We start from the raw sequence: 20,068 nt of genomic DNA on the forward strand, positions 1-20,068 counted from the left end.
ACTATGGTGTTCCAGGCTGTATCAGTTGTGAAACAATTTCCACAATGTCTCAATTTTGTGCCAAACTCGTAATTCAGATATTCATCTCTATGATCATATCATAGATATTTTATCCTCTTGTCACGACGATCTTTCGACTTCACCCTGAAATTACTTGAACCTTTCAATAATTCAGACTCGTGATTCATCAAGTAAAGGTACTCAACATCTACTCAAACCATCTGTGAAGTAAGAACATAACGATGTCCACTACACGCCTCAGCACTCATTGGACTGCACACATCAAAATGTATTACTTCCAACAAATTGCTTTCTAGTTCCATTTTACTGAAAACGAGGCTTTCAGTCATCTTGCCCATGTGGTATGATTTGCATGTCTCAAGTGATTCAAAATCAAGCGAGTACAAAACGGTCCATTTGCATGGAGTTTCTTCATGCATATATACCAATAGACATGGTTCGCATGTCCCAAACTTTTCAAAAACGAGTGAGCCCAAAGATCCATCAACATGGAGCTTCTTCATGCGTTTTATACCGATATGACTTACGTGGCAGTGCCACAAGTAGGTGGTACTATCATTACTATCTTTTGGCATGAACATGTGTATCACTACGATCGAGATTCAATAAACCATTCATTTTAGGTGTAAGACCATTGAAGGTATTATTCAAATAAACAGAGTAACCATTATTCTCCTTAAATGAATAACCGTATTGCGATAGACATAATCCAATCATGTCTATGCTCAACGCAAACACCAATCTCGATGGTAGAGGGAGTGTGCGATGCTTGATCATATCAAGATTGGAAACACTTCCAACACATATCGTCAGCTCACCTTTAGCTAGTCTCCGTTTATTTCGTAGCTTTTATTTCGAGTTACTAACACTTAGCAACCGAACCGGTATCTAATACCCTGGTGCTACTAGGAGTACTAGTAAAGTACACATCAACACAATGTATATCCAATATACTTCTATCGACTTTGCCAGCCTTCTTATCTACCAAGTATCTAGGGTAATTCTGCTCCAGTGGCTGTTCCCTTTATTACAGAAGCACTTAGTCTCGGGTTTGGGTTCAACCTTGGGTTTCTTCACTAGAGCAGCAGCTGAATTGCCGTTTCATGAAGTATCCCTTCTTGCCCTTGCCCTTCTTGAAACTAGTGGTTTCACTAACCATCAACAATTGATGCTCCTTCTTGATTTCTACTTTCGCGGTGTCATACATCACGAACAACTCAAGGATCATCATATATGTCCCTGATATATTATAGTTCATCACGAAGCTCTAGCAGCTTGGTGGTAATGACTTCGGAGAAACATCACTATCTTATCTGGAAGATCAACTCCCACTTGATTCAAATGATTGTTGTACTCAGACAATCCGAGCACAAGCTCAACAATTGAGCTTTTCTCCTTAGTTTGCAGGTTAAGAAAATCGTCGGAGGTCTTATACCTCTTGATGTGGGTACGAGCCTGAAATTCCAATTTCAGCCTTCAAAACATCTCATATGTTTCGTGACGTTTCAAAACGTCTTTGGTGCCTCAACTCTAAACCGTTTAACTGAACTATCATGTAGTTATCAAAATGTGTATGTCAGATGTTCGCAACATCCACAGAGAACGTCGAGGTTCAGCACACTGAGCGGTGCATTAAGGACATAAGCCTTCTATGAAGCAATGAGGACAATCCTCAGTTTACGGACCTAGTCCGCATAATTGCTACTATCAACTTTCAACTAATTTTTCTCTAGGATCATATCTAAACAGTAGAACTATAGCGTGAGCTACGACATAATTTGCAAAAATCCTTTTGACTATGTTCAGAATAATTAAGTTCATCTTATGAACTCCCACTTAGATAGACATCCCTCTAGTCATCTAAGTGATTACATGATCCGAGTGAACTAGGCCGTGTCCGATCATCACGTGAGACGGACTAGTCAACGTCGGTGAACATCTTCATGTTGATCGTATGTTCTATACAACTCATGCTCGACCTTTCGGTCTTCTGTGTTCCGAGGCCATGTCTATGCACATGCTAGGCTCGTCAAGTCAACCTAAGTGTATTGCGTGTGTAAATCTGTCTTACACCCGTTGTATGTGAACGTAAGGATCTATCACACCCGATCATCATGTGGTGCTTCGAAACGACGAACTGTAGCAACGGTGCACAGTTAGGGGAGAACACTTCTTGAAATTTTAATGAGGGATCATCTTATTTACTACCGTCGTTCTAAGCAAATAAGATGTATAAACATGATAAACATCATATGCAATCAAATAATAGTGACATGATATGGCCAATATCATATAGCTCCTTTGATCTCCATCTTGGGGCTCCATGATCATCTTGTCACCGGTATGACACCACGATCTCCATCATCATGATCTCCATCATCGTGTCTTCTTGAAGTTGTCTCGTCATCGACATGCAAGTCGTGATTCCCTTGACAAGAACATGATCAATCTCATACATCACATATATCATTCATCACATCCTTTTGGCCATATCACATCACATAGCATACCCTGCAAAAACAAGTTAGACGTCCTCTAATTGTTGTTTGCATGTTTTACGTGGCTGCTATGGGTTTCTAGCAAGAACGTTTCTTACCTACGCAAAGACCACAACGTGATATGCCAATTGCTATTTACCCTTCATAAGGACCCTTTTCATCGAATCCGATCTGACTAAAGTGGGAGAGACAGACACCCGCTAGCCACCTTATGCAACTAGTGCATGTCAGTCGGTGGAACCTGTCTCACGTAAGAGTACGTGTAAGGTCGGTCCGGGCCGCTTCATCCCACGATGCCGCCGAATCAAGATAAGACTAGTAACGGCAAGCATATTGAACAAAATCAACGCCCACAACTACTTTGTGTTCTACTCGTGCATAGAATCTACGCAATAGACCTAGCTCATGATGCCACTGTTGGGGAACGTGGCAGAAATTCAAAATTTTCCTACGTGTCACCAAGATCTATCTATGGAGAAACTAGCAACGAGGGGAAGGAGAGTGCATCTACATACCCTTGTAGATCGCTAAGCGGAAGCGTTCAAGTGAACGGGGTTGATGGAGTCGTACTCGTCGTGATTCAAATCACCGATGATCCTAGTGCCGAACGGACAGCACCTCCGCGTTCAACACACGTACAGCCCGGTGACGTCTCCCATGCCTTGATCCAGCAAGGAGGAGGGAGAGGTTGATGGAGATCCAGCAGCACGACGGCGTGGTGGAAGTAGCGGGATTCCAACAGGGCTTCGCTAAGCGCTGCGGGAGGAGGTAGATGTGTCACGGGAGGGAGAGGGAGGCGCCAGGCCTTAGATTGGTTTGCTCCTCCTTTTCCCCCACTATATATAGGGCCAAGGGAGAGGGGGAGGCGCAGCCCTTGCCCCTTCCTCCAAGGAAGGGTGCGGCCAAGGGTGGGGAGGAGTCCATCCTCCCCAAGGCACCCCGGAGGTGCCTTCCCCTTTTAGGACTCTCCTCTTTTTCCCATCTCTTGGCGCATGGGCCTCTTGGGGCTGGTGCCCTTGGCCCATATAGGCCAAGGCACACCCCCTACAGCCCATGTGGCCCCCCGGGGCAGGTGGCCCCACCCGGTGGACCCCCGGGACCCTTCCGTGGTCCCGGTACAATACCGATGACCCCGAAACTTGTCCCGATGGCCGAAATAGCACTTCCTATATATAATTCTTTACCTCCGGACCATTCCGGAACTCCTCGTGACGCCCGGGATCTCATCCGGGACTCCGAACAACTTTCGGGTTACCGCATACTAATATCTCTATAACCCTAGCGTCACCGAACCTTAAGTGTGTAGACCCTACGGGTTCGGGAGACATGCAGACATGACCGAGACGTTCTCCAGTCAATAACCAACAGCGGGATCTGGATACCCATGATGGCTCCCACATGTTCCACGATGATCTCATCGGATGAACCACGATGTCAAGGACTTAATCAATCCCGTATACAATTCCCTTTGTCTAGCGGTATGTTACTTGCCCGAGATTCGATCGTCGGTATCCAATACCTAGTTCAATCTCGTTACCGGCAAGTCTCTTTACTCGTTCCGTAACACATCATCCCGTGATCAACTCCTTGGTCACATTGCGCATATGATGATGTCCTACCGAGTGGGCCCAGAGATACCTCTCCGCTTACACGGAGTGACAAATCCCAGTCTCGATTCGTGCCAACCCAACAGACACTTTCAGAGATACCTGTAATGCACCTTTATAGTCACCCAGTTACGTTGTGACGTTTGATACACCCAAAGCATTCCTACGGTATCCGGGAGTTGCACAATCTCATGGTCTAAGGAAATGATACTTGACATTAGAAAAGCTATAGCATATGAACTACACGATCTAGTGCTATGCTTAGGATTGGGTCTTGTCCATCACATGATTCTCCTAATGATGTGATCCCGTTATCAACGACATCCAATGTCCATGGTCAGGAAACCGTAACCATCTATTGATCAACGAGCTAGTCAACTAGAGGCTTACTAGGGACATGGTGTTGTCTATGTATCCACACATGTATCTGAGTTTCCTATCAATACAATTATAGCATGGATAATAAACGATTATCATGAACAAGGAAATATAATAATAACTAATTTATTATTGCCTCTAGGGCATATTTCCAACAAAAATTATATATATAATTGCGATCACGATGAACAAGATGCATAGGATAAAACTTCTGATGAAATTCCAATTTCAATCGTTTGTAGTTCCATGACCCCGTATCATCACATAGCCTATACCATGTCAATGCATCTTCCTTCAAAGATAAAGGGAAGACCTTCTTCTTAATAACATCTCCGGGTACACCTGCAAGCTTAAATAATTCACAAACTTCATCCACATATATTAGGTGCTCATCAGGATTGTCTATTCCATCTCCTGCAAAAGGATTAGCTAGCAGTTTTTCTATCATACCCGAAGGAATTTCAAAGCAGACATTTTCATTTTCAGTAGGTTCAGTAGGTTGAGCAGAAACTCTTTGCTCTATTGTTCGGGGTGAAGATACCCCGAACAAGCCCCTCAGAGGATTACTTTCCATAGTAACAAGTGACAGTAGATTTCAGCACACTATATAAATTTTTCCTTACCAAATTCCACCTACCAAAGGCGCTTCACTCCCCGGCAACGGCGCCAGAAAAGAGTTTTGATGACCCAAAAGTATAGGGGATCTATCATAGTCCTTTCAATAAGTAAGAGTGTCGAACCCAACGAGGAGCAGAAGGAAATGATAAGCGATTTCCAGCAAGGTATTCTCCGCAAGTACTGAAATAAGTGGTAACAGATAGTTTTGTGATAGGATAATTTGTAACGAGCAACAAGTAACAAAAGTAAATAAAGTGCAGCACGGTGGCCCAATCCTTTTTGTAGCAAAGGACAAGCCTGTACAAGCTCTGATATAGAAAAAAGCGCTCCCGTGGATACATGGGAATATCGTCAAGCTAGTTTTCATCACGTTCATATGAATCGCGTTCGGTACTTTGATAATTTGGTATGTGGGTGGACCGGTGCTTGGGTACTGACCTTACTTGGACAAGCATCCCACTTATGATTAACCTCTATTGCAAGCATCCACAAGTACAACAAAAGTATTAAGGTAAACCTAACCATAGCATGAAACATATGGGATCCAAATCAGCCCCTTACGGAGCAACGCATAAACTAGGGTTTAAGCTTCTGTCACTCTAGCAACCCATCATCTACTTATTACTTCCCAATGCCTTTCTCTAGGCCCAAATAATGGTGAAGTGTCATGTAATCGACGTTCACATAACACCACTAGAGGAGAGACAACATACATCTCATCAAAATATCGAACGAATACCAAATTCACATGACTACTAATAGCAAGACTTCTCCCATGTCCTCAGGAACAAACGTAACTACTCACAAAGCATATTCATGTTCATAATCAGAGGGGTATTAATATGCATATAGGATCTGAACATATGATCTTCCACCAAATAAACCAACTAGCATCAACTACAAGGAGTAATTAACACTACTGGCAACCTACTAGTACCAATCCCGGACTTGGAGACAAGAATTGGATACAAGAGATGAACTAGGGTTTTGAGAAGAGATGGTGCTGATGAAGATGTTGATGGAGATTGCCCTCTCCTGATGATAGGCGCGTTGGTGATGACGATGGCAATGATTTCCCCCTCCCGGAGGGAAGTTTCCCCGGCAGAACAGCTCTGTCGGAGCCCTAGATTGGATCCGCCAAGGTTCCGCCTCGTGGCGGCGGAGTTTCGTCCGAGGAGATGGTTTATGATTTTTTCCTCATCGAAAGACTCCATATAGCAGAAGATGGCCATCGGAGGGCCGCCAGGGCGGCCACGAGGTAGGGGGCGCGCCCCCACCCTCGTGGGAAGGGTGTGGCCCCCCTGGTGAACTTCTTGCGCTTAGTATTTTTTATATATTCTAAAAACGTCTTCTGTGAAGTTTCAGGACTTTTGGAGCTGTGCAGAATAGGTCTCTAATATTTGCTCCTTTTCCAGCCCAGAATCCCAGCTGCCGGCATTCTCCCTCTTTATGTAAACCTTGTAAAATGAGAGAGAATAGGCATAAGTATTGTGACATAATGTGTAATAACAGCCCATAATACAATAAATATCGATATAAAAGCATGATGCAAAATTGACGTATTAGTTGTCGACCGGGCGGTAGCGTGGGAGCTCGCGTGCCATGAGCAGCGCGGCCTGCGCGTCCGTGGGGGCGCGGCGAGCGTGGGACGATGAGCCGGCCGGAGTCAGCGACGGGGTGGTGGTGCGGCCGTCACGGCGCATGGAGGGGTCAGCGAAGAGGCTTGCTGCTCGTTTGCCGCCGGGTCGGTGGCGGCGTTGGCGGCGGGTGACGGAGAACGACGGGAAGGCCTGCTGACAGGGGCTGTCTGAGCGACACGGGCGGCGAGGGCGGCCCGGCGCTTAGCGCGGGCCCGGCGAGCGCCGGCCATGAACTTGGTGGAGTGCTGAAGCGCGGATTGACGAATAGGAAAGCTTAAGCGCATCCCTACCTGGCGCGCCAAATGTCGGATTTCGGGTTCCGGCAAAACCCTTGAGGTTCGAACACTGGGTGCTCACAAACATCACTCCCCCTCTCTACCTCGCACACTCCGTATGATCTCGCGGCCTAGCTCGACGAACCCAAAGAACGAGAGACACAAGATTTATACTGGTTCGGGCCACCGTTGTGGTGTAATACCCTACTCCAATTTGGTGTGGTGGATTGCCTCTTGGGCTGAGGATGAACAGTTATAAGGGAAGAACAACCTCCTGAGGAGAGGTGTTCTTGTGTTTGGTGAGCTTGTGTGGTTGGGGATTCTCTCCTTCTAGATGAGCCTCTAGATCAGAATTCGATGCCCCCCTACGGTGGTGGCTAGCCCTATATATATAGGCCCGGGTCCTTTTCCCAAATATTGAGCGGGAAGGGATCCCACAACGGCCAATTTGAAGGGAGACAACTAGTACAAGCTATCCTGACAAAAGTAGCCTTCGCCTGCCAAAGGCTCTGGTGGTGACGCCGTATTGAGCTCCACGGTGACCTCCGTCCTGCTGGTCTCGGTCTTGTTGCACCGACATGAAAACATTTGCCTGATGCCTCGGGACTCCTCGCCTACGCTTGCCCTTTAGCACCAAAAAGGAAACGAGGACATTGCGCGCCCTGGCGCCCGCCTGGCTCCAGTCGTTATGGCTTGCGTCACGCAAACCTCGCGAGGTGTCCCTTGCCTTGATCTCTCCGCCCCTCACGAGCCAGCCTGGTGAGGCCGCCCCTGAGGAGGTCTTGCGTCGTCCGCCTCGCGAGGCTTGACCCCTTGCGAGGGTCTTGAGTGTTTGCTGGTGAAGATGGGCCGTACAGGGCCGTTGGTGTAGCCACGCCACGGGCAGCAGGAAGGCAAGTCTGGGGACCCCGTTCCCATAACGCCGACAGCAGGCAACGCCTACTTCTTGCATCTACCATGGGAAGGAGACGAGAGGGTGCAGCCATGGGGGAAATGGAGTTGGATCCCCTAACGTACGACCCCCTGCCGTTGGACCGCTGACGGGTGGGTCTGGGCCCACACGTCAGTATGTGGGCCGTACGTCAGACGAGCCGCGTCCGGAGGAAATGGGGAGTGCGCGATGCTGCTTCTTGTATTTGGTTAGTTGGTTATGCATGTATTGCTCCTGGACAATTATTTAGCCGATGAAATCCTTGAATTGTGTGATATATTTGAAAAACTTGAAGACATTATTTTGAAATATAGCATGCTATTAGCACATTATAACTTGTGTAGCATCTGGAGAAGGGCCGCGCTATATCTTGTAGCGTGCTAATTTTTTCATTGCCTGAAACACACTATGTGGAAAAACACGATATATTTCACTGTGAAGCAAAGTTGTGCTTTTCCCTCAAGCAGAGTTGTGCTAACCCAAAGTGAAAAGCGCTGTTGTGTTTCACAGAAAAGCACGGCTATGCTTTGACGTGAAGCACATATGTGCTTCTTGAAAAGTGAAAAGTACAATTGCACTTCTACGTGAAGCACAAGTGCTTTTTGGAAAGTGAAAAGCAGCCGTGAAGCACAGTTGTGCTTCTTGAAAATTGAAAAAGCGCACGGAGGTGCTTCCCAAAAAGTGGTGAAAGGCACCTATGTATTTTCGGTTTTTGTTTTTTTTTTCAGTTTTCCTTTTCTTTATAGTTTTTTATTTTTGATTTTTTTTCAGAAAAAATCGGCCAAACCTATTAACAGAAAATCTATCTATGATCTCGACGCAAGAAACACAACGGTGAAAACGGTTCGTAATGTGAACATGTGGTTCAAGAGATAAAACATTTTGAAGAAAAAATGAATGAACTAAAAATGCAGAAAACTCCTGGGTTGTGACAAGCGTCACATAAGGTTGGACCAAAACCTCATAGCTCGCGAGCTTAATAAGTGCTCGATAGGTTGGCCCGTTAAGCTCGTAGTTCGATTCTTATTGAACAGTATCAATCATTGATTTAGCTCGTTCAGCTTAATGAACAAGCTATTAAGTTTCACGAGCACCTCATTAAACTCGTTAGTACTATACAAGACACGTGTTTACGTTACGTCACGACATTTTATGGCATCTCGAACCATCTATTCAATCTAATTGACCCAATCCAGCCCATAAGAGGCAGCAAACTTGTGCATTTTCTTCGGCAGTCATCATCTTCCTTCTTAAAAAAGCACGCTTGTATGTTAACGAGCGATTATTCACCCACCAGGGCTATTTACCATTTACTGCGAGACAAAACTTTGTTTGTCTCGCTATTAGCAATCCCGTGAAACAGACTGGCCAAGCAGGCGGTTTTCATGCATGTGCAGGTAGCGTCGTGCTTTCGCTTCGGATTTCCTTTTTCTGTTCGTCTTTTTGTGGGTTTTTCTCATTTTATTTAGTTGGTTTAATGTTTTATCTTTCTCTTTTTTTCTTTTTTTTCTGTACCAGTTTTGTTTGGTTTTTATGTTCAAATACATGTCAACTTTGTTCATTGTACATTTTCTGTATACACATGCAACAGTTTTTTGATACACGTTGAACATTTTTTACATACACGATTAACATTTTTGTAAGAAATTTATTGAAACATTTATTAAAATACGTGTTAAATGTTTTTCAAATACACGTTAAATAATTTTTTGAATGATACAAACTTTTTCTAAACTACGTGATCATTTCATTGTATAAACATTTTTCTGAAAATGTCACGAATATGTTTTAAATATGTGAACCTTTTTTAAATGGTAATATATTTTTTTGTAAATTACACAAACATTTTTTACATTCTATAACCATTTTAGACCATGGCAATTTTATTAATTAGACCATGGCAAAGTTATTAATCAGACCATGTTAGTTTTATTTTTTGGTACCATGGCAAGTTTTTATTCTTTAGACCATGACAATTTTATTAATTAGATCATGGAAATTTAATAATTATGTGGCCCAAACACATGGCAATTTTTATTCTTTAGACCATAGCGAATTCCTAAATTTTGTCATCCTTTCAAAGGTTAAATCTCCTAATGTTTCCATCTTTTTTCAAAACGAATCAAACTTGTACATTTGCCTTGTCCCTATTACAATTTTTTCAAAAGTTGAAATGTTTTTAGAGAACAATTTTTCTAAATTTTGCATGTGCAATTTTATTTTATGTGTGTGTGTGTGTGTGTGTGTGTGTGTGTGTGTTCCATGGCAATTTCACTAGTTAGATCATGGCTTTTTTAAAATTAAATCAAGGTAGTTTTATTTGTAGCTACCATGGCATTTTTATTGTTTATGACCATGGCAGTTTATTTAATTAGACAATGAAAAATATATTACTTATACCATGACAAATAATTTTCAAATTTTATCATGGGACCTACCCCATGGCTTATGTGGTAAGCTATCACAAAGCCCAATATATCCAAGTATAATAACTTTAACATGGGAACCTGGGGTAGGGGGAGACGTGAAGGGCAAAAAATGCATGGCAAAATTTCCTGCACATACTCCCTCCGTTCCGAATTACTCGTCGCAGAAATGGATGTATCTAGATGTATTTTAGTTATAGATACATTCATTTCTGCGACGAGTAATTTGGAACGGAGGGAGTAGCTTCCACTAGCTGGGCAAGTAGGTTTTCTCCCATCCCCGGCGACTCACACAAGTTAAAGTGGCGACTTGGTTTGAAAGGTTTTTTTTTTCGAATATACACGAGTGTGCATATTATATATTAAAGAAGAAAGGTTTTATAAACTGTTTATGAATAGGGAGAAGATTTATGGCACACAAGTGCAAAGGCATGCATGTACCCCGTGCCTGTTTTTATTTTGGCTTCCGATTTTTAAAGTTTATATTTTCTAAATGAAAATTCCAAAATAAGTTATGTTTCATATTCGTGTTTCTCTTGGCCAGTGCTTTAAATAAGATCCATTTTGTATATACTATGATGACTTCAAAAATACTAAAACTTGGTACGAACGACCGATAAAAATGAATTATTTTGTGTCTACGACCGACAGAAAAAATTGATTGAATTTACATCTCTGGAACTTGGCAGTTTTAGATCTTATTTGAAACTCGATTGAAACTTGACAGTTTTAGTTGCAAAAAATGTAAGTTTCATCATTGAAGCTTGAGACTTTTTGTGGGATTTCTTTTACTGTACCCTCGTGCGGGAATGAACTACTGCGAGAATCGGGAGGCAAAACAAGCGGACGGCAGTACTTGGCAGATGAATGCCCCACACTTAAGTGCCCCTGCGCATTTCCGTTTATGAATGCTCATCTCAACATGATTGAACATTCCAAATGAATCGATCAGGCACGACACTGAATACTACAGCTGCATAGACTTACTTATTATACTACAAAGAATCGAAGGAATATCTCAACGAAAGAATAAGCACACACTCGTTCGATCTGTTCTTGTGATCCGACCCAGCCTAAACTAAAAAAACAGCCACAGGCCATCACCTTCACAAGAGTCAAGCCCAAGACGACCAAGACGAGAGACGACCAAGACTAGTCGTCTTGGTCCTGGCACAGCTCCTTCCTGAGCCTGTGCGAGAAGAGCTTGCATGCGTCCATGCAGAGATCGACGGCAGCCGACAGCGCGATGAACACGGCCACGTCGCCCATGCACGCCACGTGCTGCACGCCGACCTGCACGGTGGGCCGGCTGGCCTTCCCCTCGCCCTCCACCGTCGAGCCCATCACGAACCCGCCGGCGAACGGCCACGCACCGCCGGCGGAGCCCTCGGGGAACGTGGCCGGGTCGATCACGAACTGGCCGCCGCGCTTGGCGCTGATGGACGACTGGGCGATGGGGACGGCGCACTCGACGGGGCCCGAGTCGAAGACGAGCTCGAGGCGGTAGCCGAGCGCGTCGACGGGGCCGCGCTCCCGCCACGCCTCCAGCCGCGCCCACGGCTTCCAGCTGGACGCCCCGGCGCCGGTGGGCTGGAGGATGAGCCAGGCGCCCGGGTTGGCGCGGGAGACGCGGCCGGAGCCCGGGGACGGCACGAACGGGGTGACCATGGACGCCGCCGCCACCGGGGAGCCGGAGAGGTCGTGGATGGTCACCATCCACCCCTTGCGCTGGTCGCGCTGCGCACGCTTGTCCCCGTCGCCGTGCAGCGTGCTCAGCCACGATCGCAGCCTCCGGCTGGGGCTCCGGGTCATGGACGATTCCGACGTCAGAGATCTGGTCAAGATGCACATGCACGTGGTTAGCTCAGTTGAAACGCACAAGTGCATGCACGGCCAGCACAGTATTTACTTATTAAGCGGTAACAATAATTTAGAGCAGTACACTACGTAGTAGTAGCTGACAGCAGTTAATGCCGTGGCGCCAAGTGTGGGCAGTAGTACAAAAAAAAGAAACAATAGGTAATGGCGATCATGGAGCCGTCGACATGATAATGTATGCAAGATTCTGGACCAGCTAATGAGCCTACAGATCAGAAATACGCAGCAGCAGCAAATTAATGAGGTAGCTAGCAGCAGCAGCAGGTTGGTAAGTCCGTCACATGCCCGGTTGGTGTCTTTGTCTGTCTATCTGAATAATCTGATCATGGTGGATGTTCCACAGCCCTACAGCCTAGTATTTCAATCAAGCTAACCTAGCTACGAGTGAATTCCTGTCTCTTTAAGCTATCTTAAACACGCAAGTCGACATGGATCTGAGCGCTGCACTGACAGTGAAGGTTCTCACGCATGAAACCAAAACTTGACAGCTGGTCGGATAGCAAAACGATAACATATTCTGGACTTGTTTTGCTCTCCAAAGATGGGTGAACAGAGGCTTCGATTGGGACAAGCCAGTACCCTCCTCCCTGCTACGTGGTGGTAGTAGTATTAAACTTTTCACTGTTGCACCCGATTCAATCCAAGGAGAAATGACCCATGGGCTCCCATGGCAGCACCCTAGCAAAAATAATCCAAAACGCATTGTTGCAATACTTTTATCAGGTGATTATGCCAATACCGATACGTGGTTTGGCATGAATTATCTGCAAGGCATCTAAGAGCTGGCAACCAATAATGAAAGGAATGACGGGCCAAAGCAAAGCAAAATGTTCCCTAGGGTGCATAGACGGGGAATTCTCTTCGAGTTTTCTACGACGAGAAGTGCACAAATTAGATTCGGGTCACTCAACCTGAGGTTCTAAGATGGGGGTATGGCATGAATTATCTGCAAGGCATCTAAGATGTGCTACCTTGCTTCCCCCCTATAGAAGAGTATTGGCCAAATGGTCAAGTATCAAGGTTTAAGCGTTGCGCTTTTATGTTGCACCTTTGTATAGTATATAGGCATTGTTCACATGACCTTATAAATTCACCAAAACCCGAGGATTAACATGGTGGTGTACTTGAGCCGTTCGCTTCAATTTGAAATCTAGGAGAATCCGATCATTTTTCGGTTCTTAGTTCTCACTTTGGCGAAAACCTATTTTTGAAAACGTCACAAGACACGTTTTTATAGAAAAGACTGCACGTGACACATTTTAACCACAAAGACAAAACAACTTATTTAGCATCCGTTTGGTATTGGCAGGTTATTTTTTGTGGGTTTTGTCATTGGCAAGTTGCCTAATTTGCAACACGCGTTACCCGATTTTCGAAGAATGCGACTTGAGGTGGAGACAGGGACGCCGAGGTGAATGACAGCTAACCGCGCGCGGGGGGGGGGGGGGGGGGGGGGGGAGACCAGCGAGGCTGAGTCGGGACAGACCCGTAGCCTGGGACAACGCGGCAGTGGCGACGTCCCTTATGGCGACGGAGGGGGGTTGATTGGTTTCGATGCAGAGAAGGGTGGGAGCCCATCGAAGCTGGAGGAAAACATTGGGGTTAGAGGGGGCTGGGAGGCGGCAGGAGACCGGCAGAGAGGTGGTAGCTTGAGGAGGGTGGGCCGATGACACGTGCACGCCAACGCCATAGCTTGAGGAGGGTGGGGCTATGAGACGCGCACGACAACGCCGCCAAGCTGTGGCAGGCAGCCCGACCGGCGGAGGAAGAAAGCTAGGGCAAAACGGTTATCTAAGAAAGAAAACGCATCTTGGCCGTTGCATTTCAATCCAAGAGCTGTAAAGATCGAACGACTCTAAATTTTGTTAAGGCAACTTACAAATAGGCTATCGCAATTTATAGCAAGTAAATGGAAAGAATCTACGCGTACAGCAAGTGTATAGCGTGTACTGTAACCATGGCACCTACCTGGTCCGAGCTGCCCTCCGGCCAGCACTGAACCGGCAGGTGAACACCGGCTGCCGCTGCCCGCCGCCGGCGCTTCCGCCAGGCACCTGGTAGACGACGGGGCCGCACTCCGGCTCGCCCCCGAACTGGAAGACGTAGCGCGGGTCGGGCTCGGCCCGCACGAGCATGTGGATCTGCGCGCGCGCGGCCGACGACGCCGGCTTCCCCACGTCCACCCACCCGTCGCGCGCCACGACGGTCTCCCCGGCCGCGGCGAGCGCCACGTCGACGGCCACGCGCACCTTCCCGAGGGCGCGGCTGGCGCCCACGCCACAGCCGGTGCTCGTGCTCCCCTTGGACTGGCCCGCGTGCACGGTGACGACGAGCTCGACGGGGCGGCCCGAGAGCTTCTGCACGGCGGCGGCGTCGAGGCTGAGCACGACGGGGTCGCCGCCGCAGGCCCCGCCAGGGAGGCAGGCGGACGCGAGGGGCAGCGGCGCCGTGCGGGAGAGGGAGGAAGGGTGGTCCTGGAGGTGGAGCGTGCAGAAGCAGGGGGAGGTGGAGGGGTGCACGCCGGCGGCGCCGGAGCTGGGGCGCGGCACGGCGGGGAGCTTGAGGAGGAGCTGGTCCACGGTGAGGCGGACGAAGGCGCAGGGGTCCATTGGCGCGCTCTCGGGCTCGGTCGATCGGCGCGGACAAGTGTTACAGTGCTGTTGGCTCTGCACCCGCTGCGGGCGGGTTATATGTAGACGCCGGGCGCGGGTGCGGGTGCGGCGGGATCCTGGCTGGGGGGTTTGGGTCCGTCTGCGTCTGCGTGGCCTGTGGATGTGGATGTAGCTCGATCGATTAGATGGAGGTTTTGCGTTGCGGCAGAGGAGCGAACCGTCGGAAGGGCTGGTCAGGGAGCTGATTTGATTTGGTGCACGGAATTGGACGCTAGTAGGATCTGCATGTGGCTCGTGGGATGTCGTTGCCTCGTGCCTAAACCCTAAACTAATACGCTACGGACCGCCGCGCACTTGTATAATCTAATGCTCTGTTTGTAAAAAGGAAATGGTGAAAATCTAGCTATGAATTCTCCAGAACTAGAAAGGTAAACATTTGGGAGCGGTGCGCCGGCCGAATTTTCGGCCTGCTCCCACGCCACGCTGGCCTGCGCGCAGTACACTGTGGCCCCGCGCGATCCGCCTCCTTCTCTATGCGTTTCATCCCCTACCTTCAGCCTTTACGAACGTGGATCCCCTCCCCCCTTCTTTCCTCCGGGGTGCGACTGGGCCACCACGACCTCCATCGCCGGCCGCCAGGATCCCCTCGCCGGCCGCCATGGCTGCCTGCCGCCATGGTCAGATCCATCACCTACCTCCAGCCTTCACGCGGGCGCATCCCCTCCCTCCCTCCCCCCTCCCCCCCTCCCCGGCTGCGACTGGGCGACCACAATCTCCATCGCCGGCGGCCAGGCGCTCCCTCGTCAGCCGCCATGGCTGGATGCACCCGCGTATACTAGTGTTGCAACCGTCACCTAGAACAGCTTCAACAGCTGTTGAAAAAAGCTTCAACCATAGACGGAAAAGCTTCAATGGAACTGCACAGCAAGGGGAAGCTGCAACCGCAGTTGGATTTTGTTACTACTGGCGAAGTTTTTTGTTACATCCATCAGGCGGAGCTGCGACCTCGCGACGATGACAACGACGATTTTGCTGCAACCGTAGTAGAATTTTGCTACTACCGCTGAAGATTTTTGCTACATCCATGTAGAAAAGTTTCAACAGTAGATGAAAACAACACCGACCAGACAATGTGAAAAGGAAAAAGCTACAACCATTGACTAAAAAAGCTTCAACGGTAGAGATTGTTGGAACCTGCGTCCAGAATTGCCAGAACGGGCTTCTTCTTCGACGGCGACCATGGTGACCAGGGTGACCATGATGCTTTTTTTTCTTCTTCTTTTTTGTTGCAACCGGTATATGTTTTTGCTGCAACCGGTGATTTGTTTTGCTACACCCGTTTCATTTTTTTCTACATTCATTCATGGCCGAGCTCAGGGCCGGCCCTGAGGGGGGGCAGGGAGGCAGCCGCCCCGGGCCCCCAAAATCCAGAGGCCCCCTCCCAGGGTTTTCTGTATGCACGTAGCCCATAGGCCCTTATTAGCTTCTCTTTAGAAAATAAAAGCAGCCCAACTGAAGGCACAGAGAAAGGAAGGGACGTATAGTTAGCAGCGTAATTTTAGTCCTGTAATAAGGCAAGTAATTTGACGTAATCATCTCGTCCCATTCGTGACAATCCCTAATTTCCTATTCTCTTGTCCCGTCGTTTCTGAACTCCCTGCCTCAAGTCGCCGCAGACAGTAGACAGTTCTCCAGGCGACGGATGCAACCAGTTAGGCCCTGGCAATTGACATCGCCCAGCGCCTCCGGTCTCCACTCTCCAGAGGCTGGGCGCGGCGCACACCTACATCGACTCACAGATCCCGCGGGAAGTCTGCATCGTATCATCGTCTAGTGTCCGATCATCAATGGCGATCCGATCAATCCCAGGTATACCACTATTTCGCCTCTGGATGAGTAAAAAGATGTGATATGTGTGAGAAATTGGGTGCTTAACAATCATATATTACTACTCCCTATCATATATCTAATTTACCTCGAATAATTAGCAACAAGCAACAAGGAAAATTGTTACTAATCGAATAATTACTTTCACATAAATGATGCACAGCTTGAACTATTTAATTTTGGATGATTTTATTTTTATTTTGTCTAGAAATTATGCATGTGGTAGCGAGAAAAGAAAAGGGAAACGTGAGGTTGACTTGATAAAATCAATGAGAGGAGTAGTTGAATTCTTGTTGAGATTAATACTACATGGTGAGTCGAGATAGTTGCCTGGACGGAGATCATTTAGAAGAAATTGCTAGACAAGATTGACAATGACCCCATCATAAATAACTTTGCATGGATGAATGTTAGAAGAATTTTTAAAGGAAAATACTTACAAATTATTTGATATATTGATTTTGAATACATTTAAGGGTTTGTTCATAACATTTCATCTAAACGTATATTGAATAATATTGCTGTGACCCTCCACAAAAAAATATTATTACTATGATGTTTATAAAAAGGGCCCACTGCCTTAGTTTCGCCCCGGGCCCCCATAATCTCAGGACCGGCCCTGGCCGAGCTGAGTCCCGGGACGAGAACGACTTTTCTTGTTGCAACCGTTGTAGTTTTTGCTACACCCGTCGAGGAGTTTTGCTACATCCGCTTTTTTCCTTGTGGAGTTGCAAGCTCGACGGCGGCAACGAGGATTTTTTCTGCAACCGTTGTCTTCATTTGCTACGACCGACATGAAAAAATGCTATAACGAACATCTCTGTTTTTTGCTGGAACCAGTCAATCATTGGTGAGGCGGAGCTGCATCCATGACAAAAAAAGCTACAATGGCTGGGTCAGCCAGAAAACACTGGTAGATTTCCTACCACGGGTCAGCTCAGGGATCTCCGGCGAGTGCGGGCAGCCAGAACGACGAGCATGGATGGACGGGGCGACGAGCGCGAAGCGGCGCCATTGCCGAGGCGACGAAGCACGGGCGGCGCCCTTGCCGGGGCGATGAGCGATGCGGCGGGCGGCTGGGGCGACAAGCGCGGGCGGCGCCATCGCCGGGGCGACGAGCGCCACAGGCGGCGAGGACGACGAGGACGAGCGGTGCCAAGGCGGCAAGCGCGGGCTTCGTTGTCACGCATCCATGGCGGCCTTGACTGGCTCGCTCCTCTCTCTGTGTGCTGGAGTGGATAAGGTAAGAAAAAAATAGAATAGGGGGTTAGGATCTGACGGTCCCGTGCAACCAGATCGGGCGGCTCTGAGCAGACCGGCCGAAACTTTTGGCCAGCGCACCGGTGCCCAGTGCTGCCCAACTAGAAAAGCATCTAACGAGCAACGTTTGGAAAAAGAAAATTTGTTATTCAGCGAACATTCACTGGGGAACCATAGTAAAACGAAAGTCGTTTACGGCAATTTGTGCTGTCGGAAGCATGACAATTCCTTCAAGTGAACAGGGTAATTTTTACAGCAAATCTTTTGTTTTGCCAAAATATGCCATGTATGTTTTGAAGTGTGCTTTAAAAATTGTGCCATAAAAAACATTCGCATATGCCATGCCTCGCAGCGTTCGCTGGAAGCTGGTCCAAAAAAACTACGTACCATCAAATATCACGTTGTGTGTCGATCTCGTTTCAATCTCCATAACCGTAAACGTAGTTCGGATTAACTTCCACATGTTCTCTGAAAGAAAAAAACTTCCACATAACATAGTTTCCTAATTCTACCTTTGTTCTTTCAAAATCCATGAGTCCATATAATTTGCTCTTTTAACTCTATGAGTAAATCGCACTAAGCCGTCGGTATCAAGATTATGATGCATGTTCATCAACAAACACTCTTCCAAGTTTGAACATGCATGTGCCCTATCCATAGGGTCATCCTTGCTTTGCAACACCATGTTCTCTAATTATGCATGACGTTGCTATAATATGAAAGATAGCAACTCGTCATCCACAAATGATACATGACTACGACTACAAGAGTTGTGTAGGGCTTGTGTGATAACGTGTAACTCTTATTTCATCATTTGAAAGCAATTTTGACCAATCTATCATGCAAAACATTGTGTATGCATGTTGTATGTTGAAATATGGGTTGTTTGGGATAGTTAGCAGGAAGAGGGGAGTGCTTTGAGCAAAGTTCTTTCTTTAGGTTTTTCCCAAACTCGAGAATAGTCAAGGGGCGGAAATCTCCAAGGGCAGGCACTTGTCTAGGGCAGGCACTTGTCTAGCTGTGTCAGCCGCCCAATTGTCTCACGATCCGCAAAGTCGTCAGATCCCGCATGAGGGCATGGCAAGTTTTAAGCTTTAGTTTCTGAAACTTACGATTTTGTCGGTTGTAGCTTACGAACTTACGATTTTGTCGGTTTCTCATACAAAGTTTCAGAGTTGAAACTTAAAGATTACTATTTTGTCGGTCGCAGGTTCTGAAACTGACAATTTTGCCCGTCGCTTGTACGAAGTTTCAGAAGTTGAAACTTAATAGAAAATTAAAAACTTGTCAAAACGTATTCTAAATGGATCTCATTTGCAAGCCCCCGTCATCAGAAACATGAACCTGAAAGCAAAACTTAATTTGGACTTTTCTTCCAAAAGATATGAAAGAATGAAAATCGAAAGCCAAAAGAAAAAGGGGTTGCGTGGCCCCGCACATGCGTGCTACAAATCCTCTGCTTCGTAGGGGTTGAGTTTTTCAATTTTCAGAGAGTTCTAGGGTAGGGAGAGAAGTGACACTATTTGGTCCACAAATCCACAAAAATCCAAACAGGCTTTCCTGACACACAAAAACTACCAATAGGTTTTTTTCTTTGTTGTATTTGAGCTAGATATTTGTCTTTTTTATGTGCATAAAAAAATCGAATTAGTTGATGAAACTTTATACTTCTTTTGTTTCATTTTATAGTGCGCATAGTTGCTAGGTCTTATACCAATGCAATAAGTGGAGCTATAAGAGTATTTGACAAAAAAACTATCACATTAGGGGTTGCCGTCTCACTGAACTACCACATTCAAAAAAGTGACTGATAACTAACAATTTTTCTAATTTTGTGACTAAAAAGTACCAATTTCAGAAAATAACTAGTTTAGATGATTTAAACACGTTTATGACATACGGGACCAACACGTCAGGGCTGACGTGGCGCGAAGTCAACCCCGCTTATTTTGACCTTTAGGTTGACCTTTATTACATGTGGGCCCCACACGTCAGCATCAATCTTCGTCTTCCTCCCCCCTCTCTCTGGCATTTCCA

At 46.9% G+C, this 20,068-nt stretch overlaps 1 protein-coding gene across 1 annotated transcript; it reads right to left on the reverse strand.

The window, feature by feature from the left end:
- Nucleotides 1-11,272: 11,272 nt before the first annotated feature.
- LOC125544651 (DUF1005 family protein (DUF1005)) lies at nt 11,273-15,028 on the reverse strand. Its single transcript, XM_048708394.2, has 2 exons — nt 14,241-15,028; nt 11,273-12,228 (listed from the first exon to the last, which is right to left on the reverse strand). Exons 1-2 carry the CDS (start codon nt 14,879-14,881, stop codon nt 11,547-11,549), a joined length of 1,323 nt encoding a protein of 440 aa, XP_048564351.2. The 5' UTR covers nt 14,882-15,028; the 3' UTR covers nt 11,273-11,546.
- Between the last annotated feature and the right edge of the window lie 5,040 nt (nt 15,029-20,068).

This window comes from Triticum urartu, chromosome 3A (genome assembly GCF_056163025.1).
Source record: "Triticum urartu cultivar PI428250 chromosome 3A, HENAU_Tu73, whole genome shotgun sequence".
Taxonomy (NCBI): domain Eukaryota; kingdom Viridiplantae; phylum Streptophyta; class Magnoliopsida; order Poales; family Poaceae; genus Triticum; species Triticum urartu.

Excerpts from the sequence above, each read along its gene's own strand:
- LOC125544651 (XM_048708394.2), bottom strand. The coding sequence starts at position 14,881 with ATGGACCCCTGCGCCTTCGTCCGCCTCACCGTGGACCAGCTCCTCCTC. Across the intron at positions 12,229-14,240 it reads CGGAGGGCAGCTCGGACCAG|ATCTCTGACGTCGGAATCGT; the intron begins GTAGGTGCCATG and ends CATCTTGACCAG.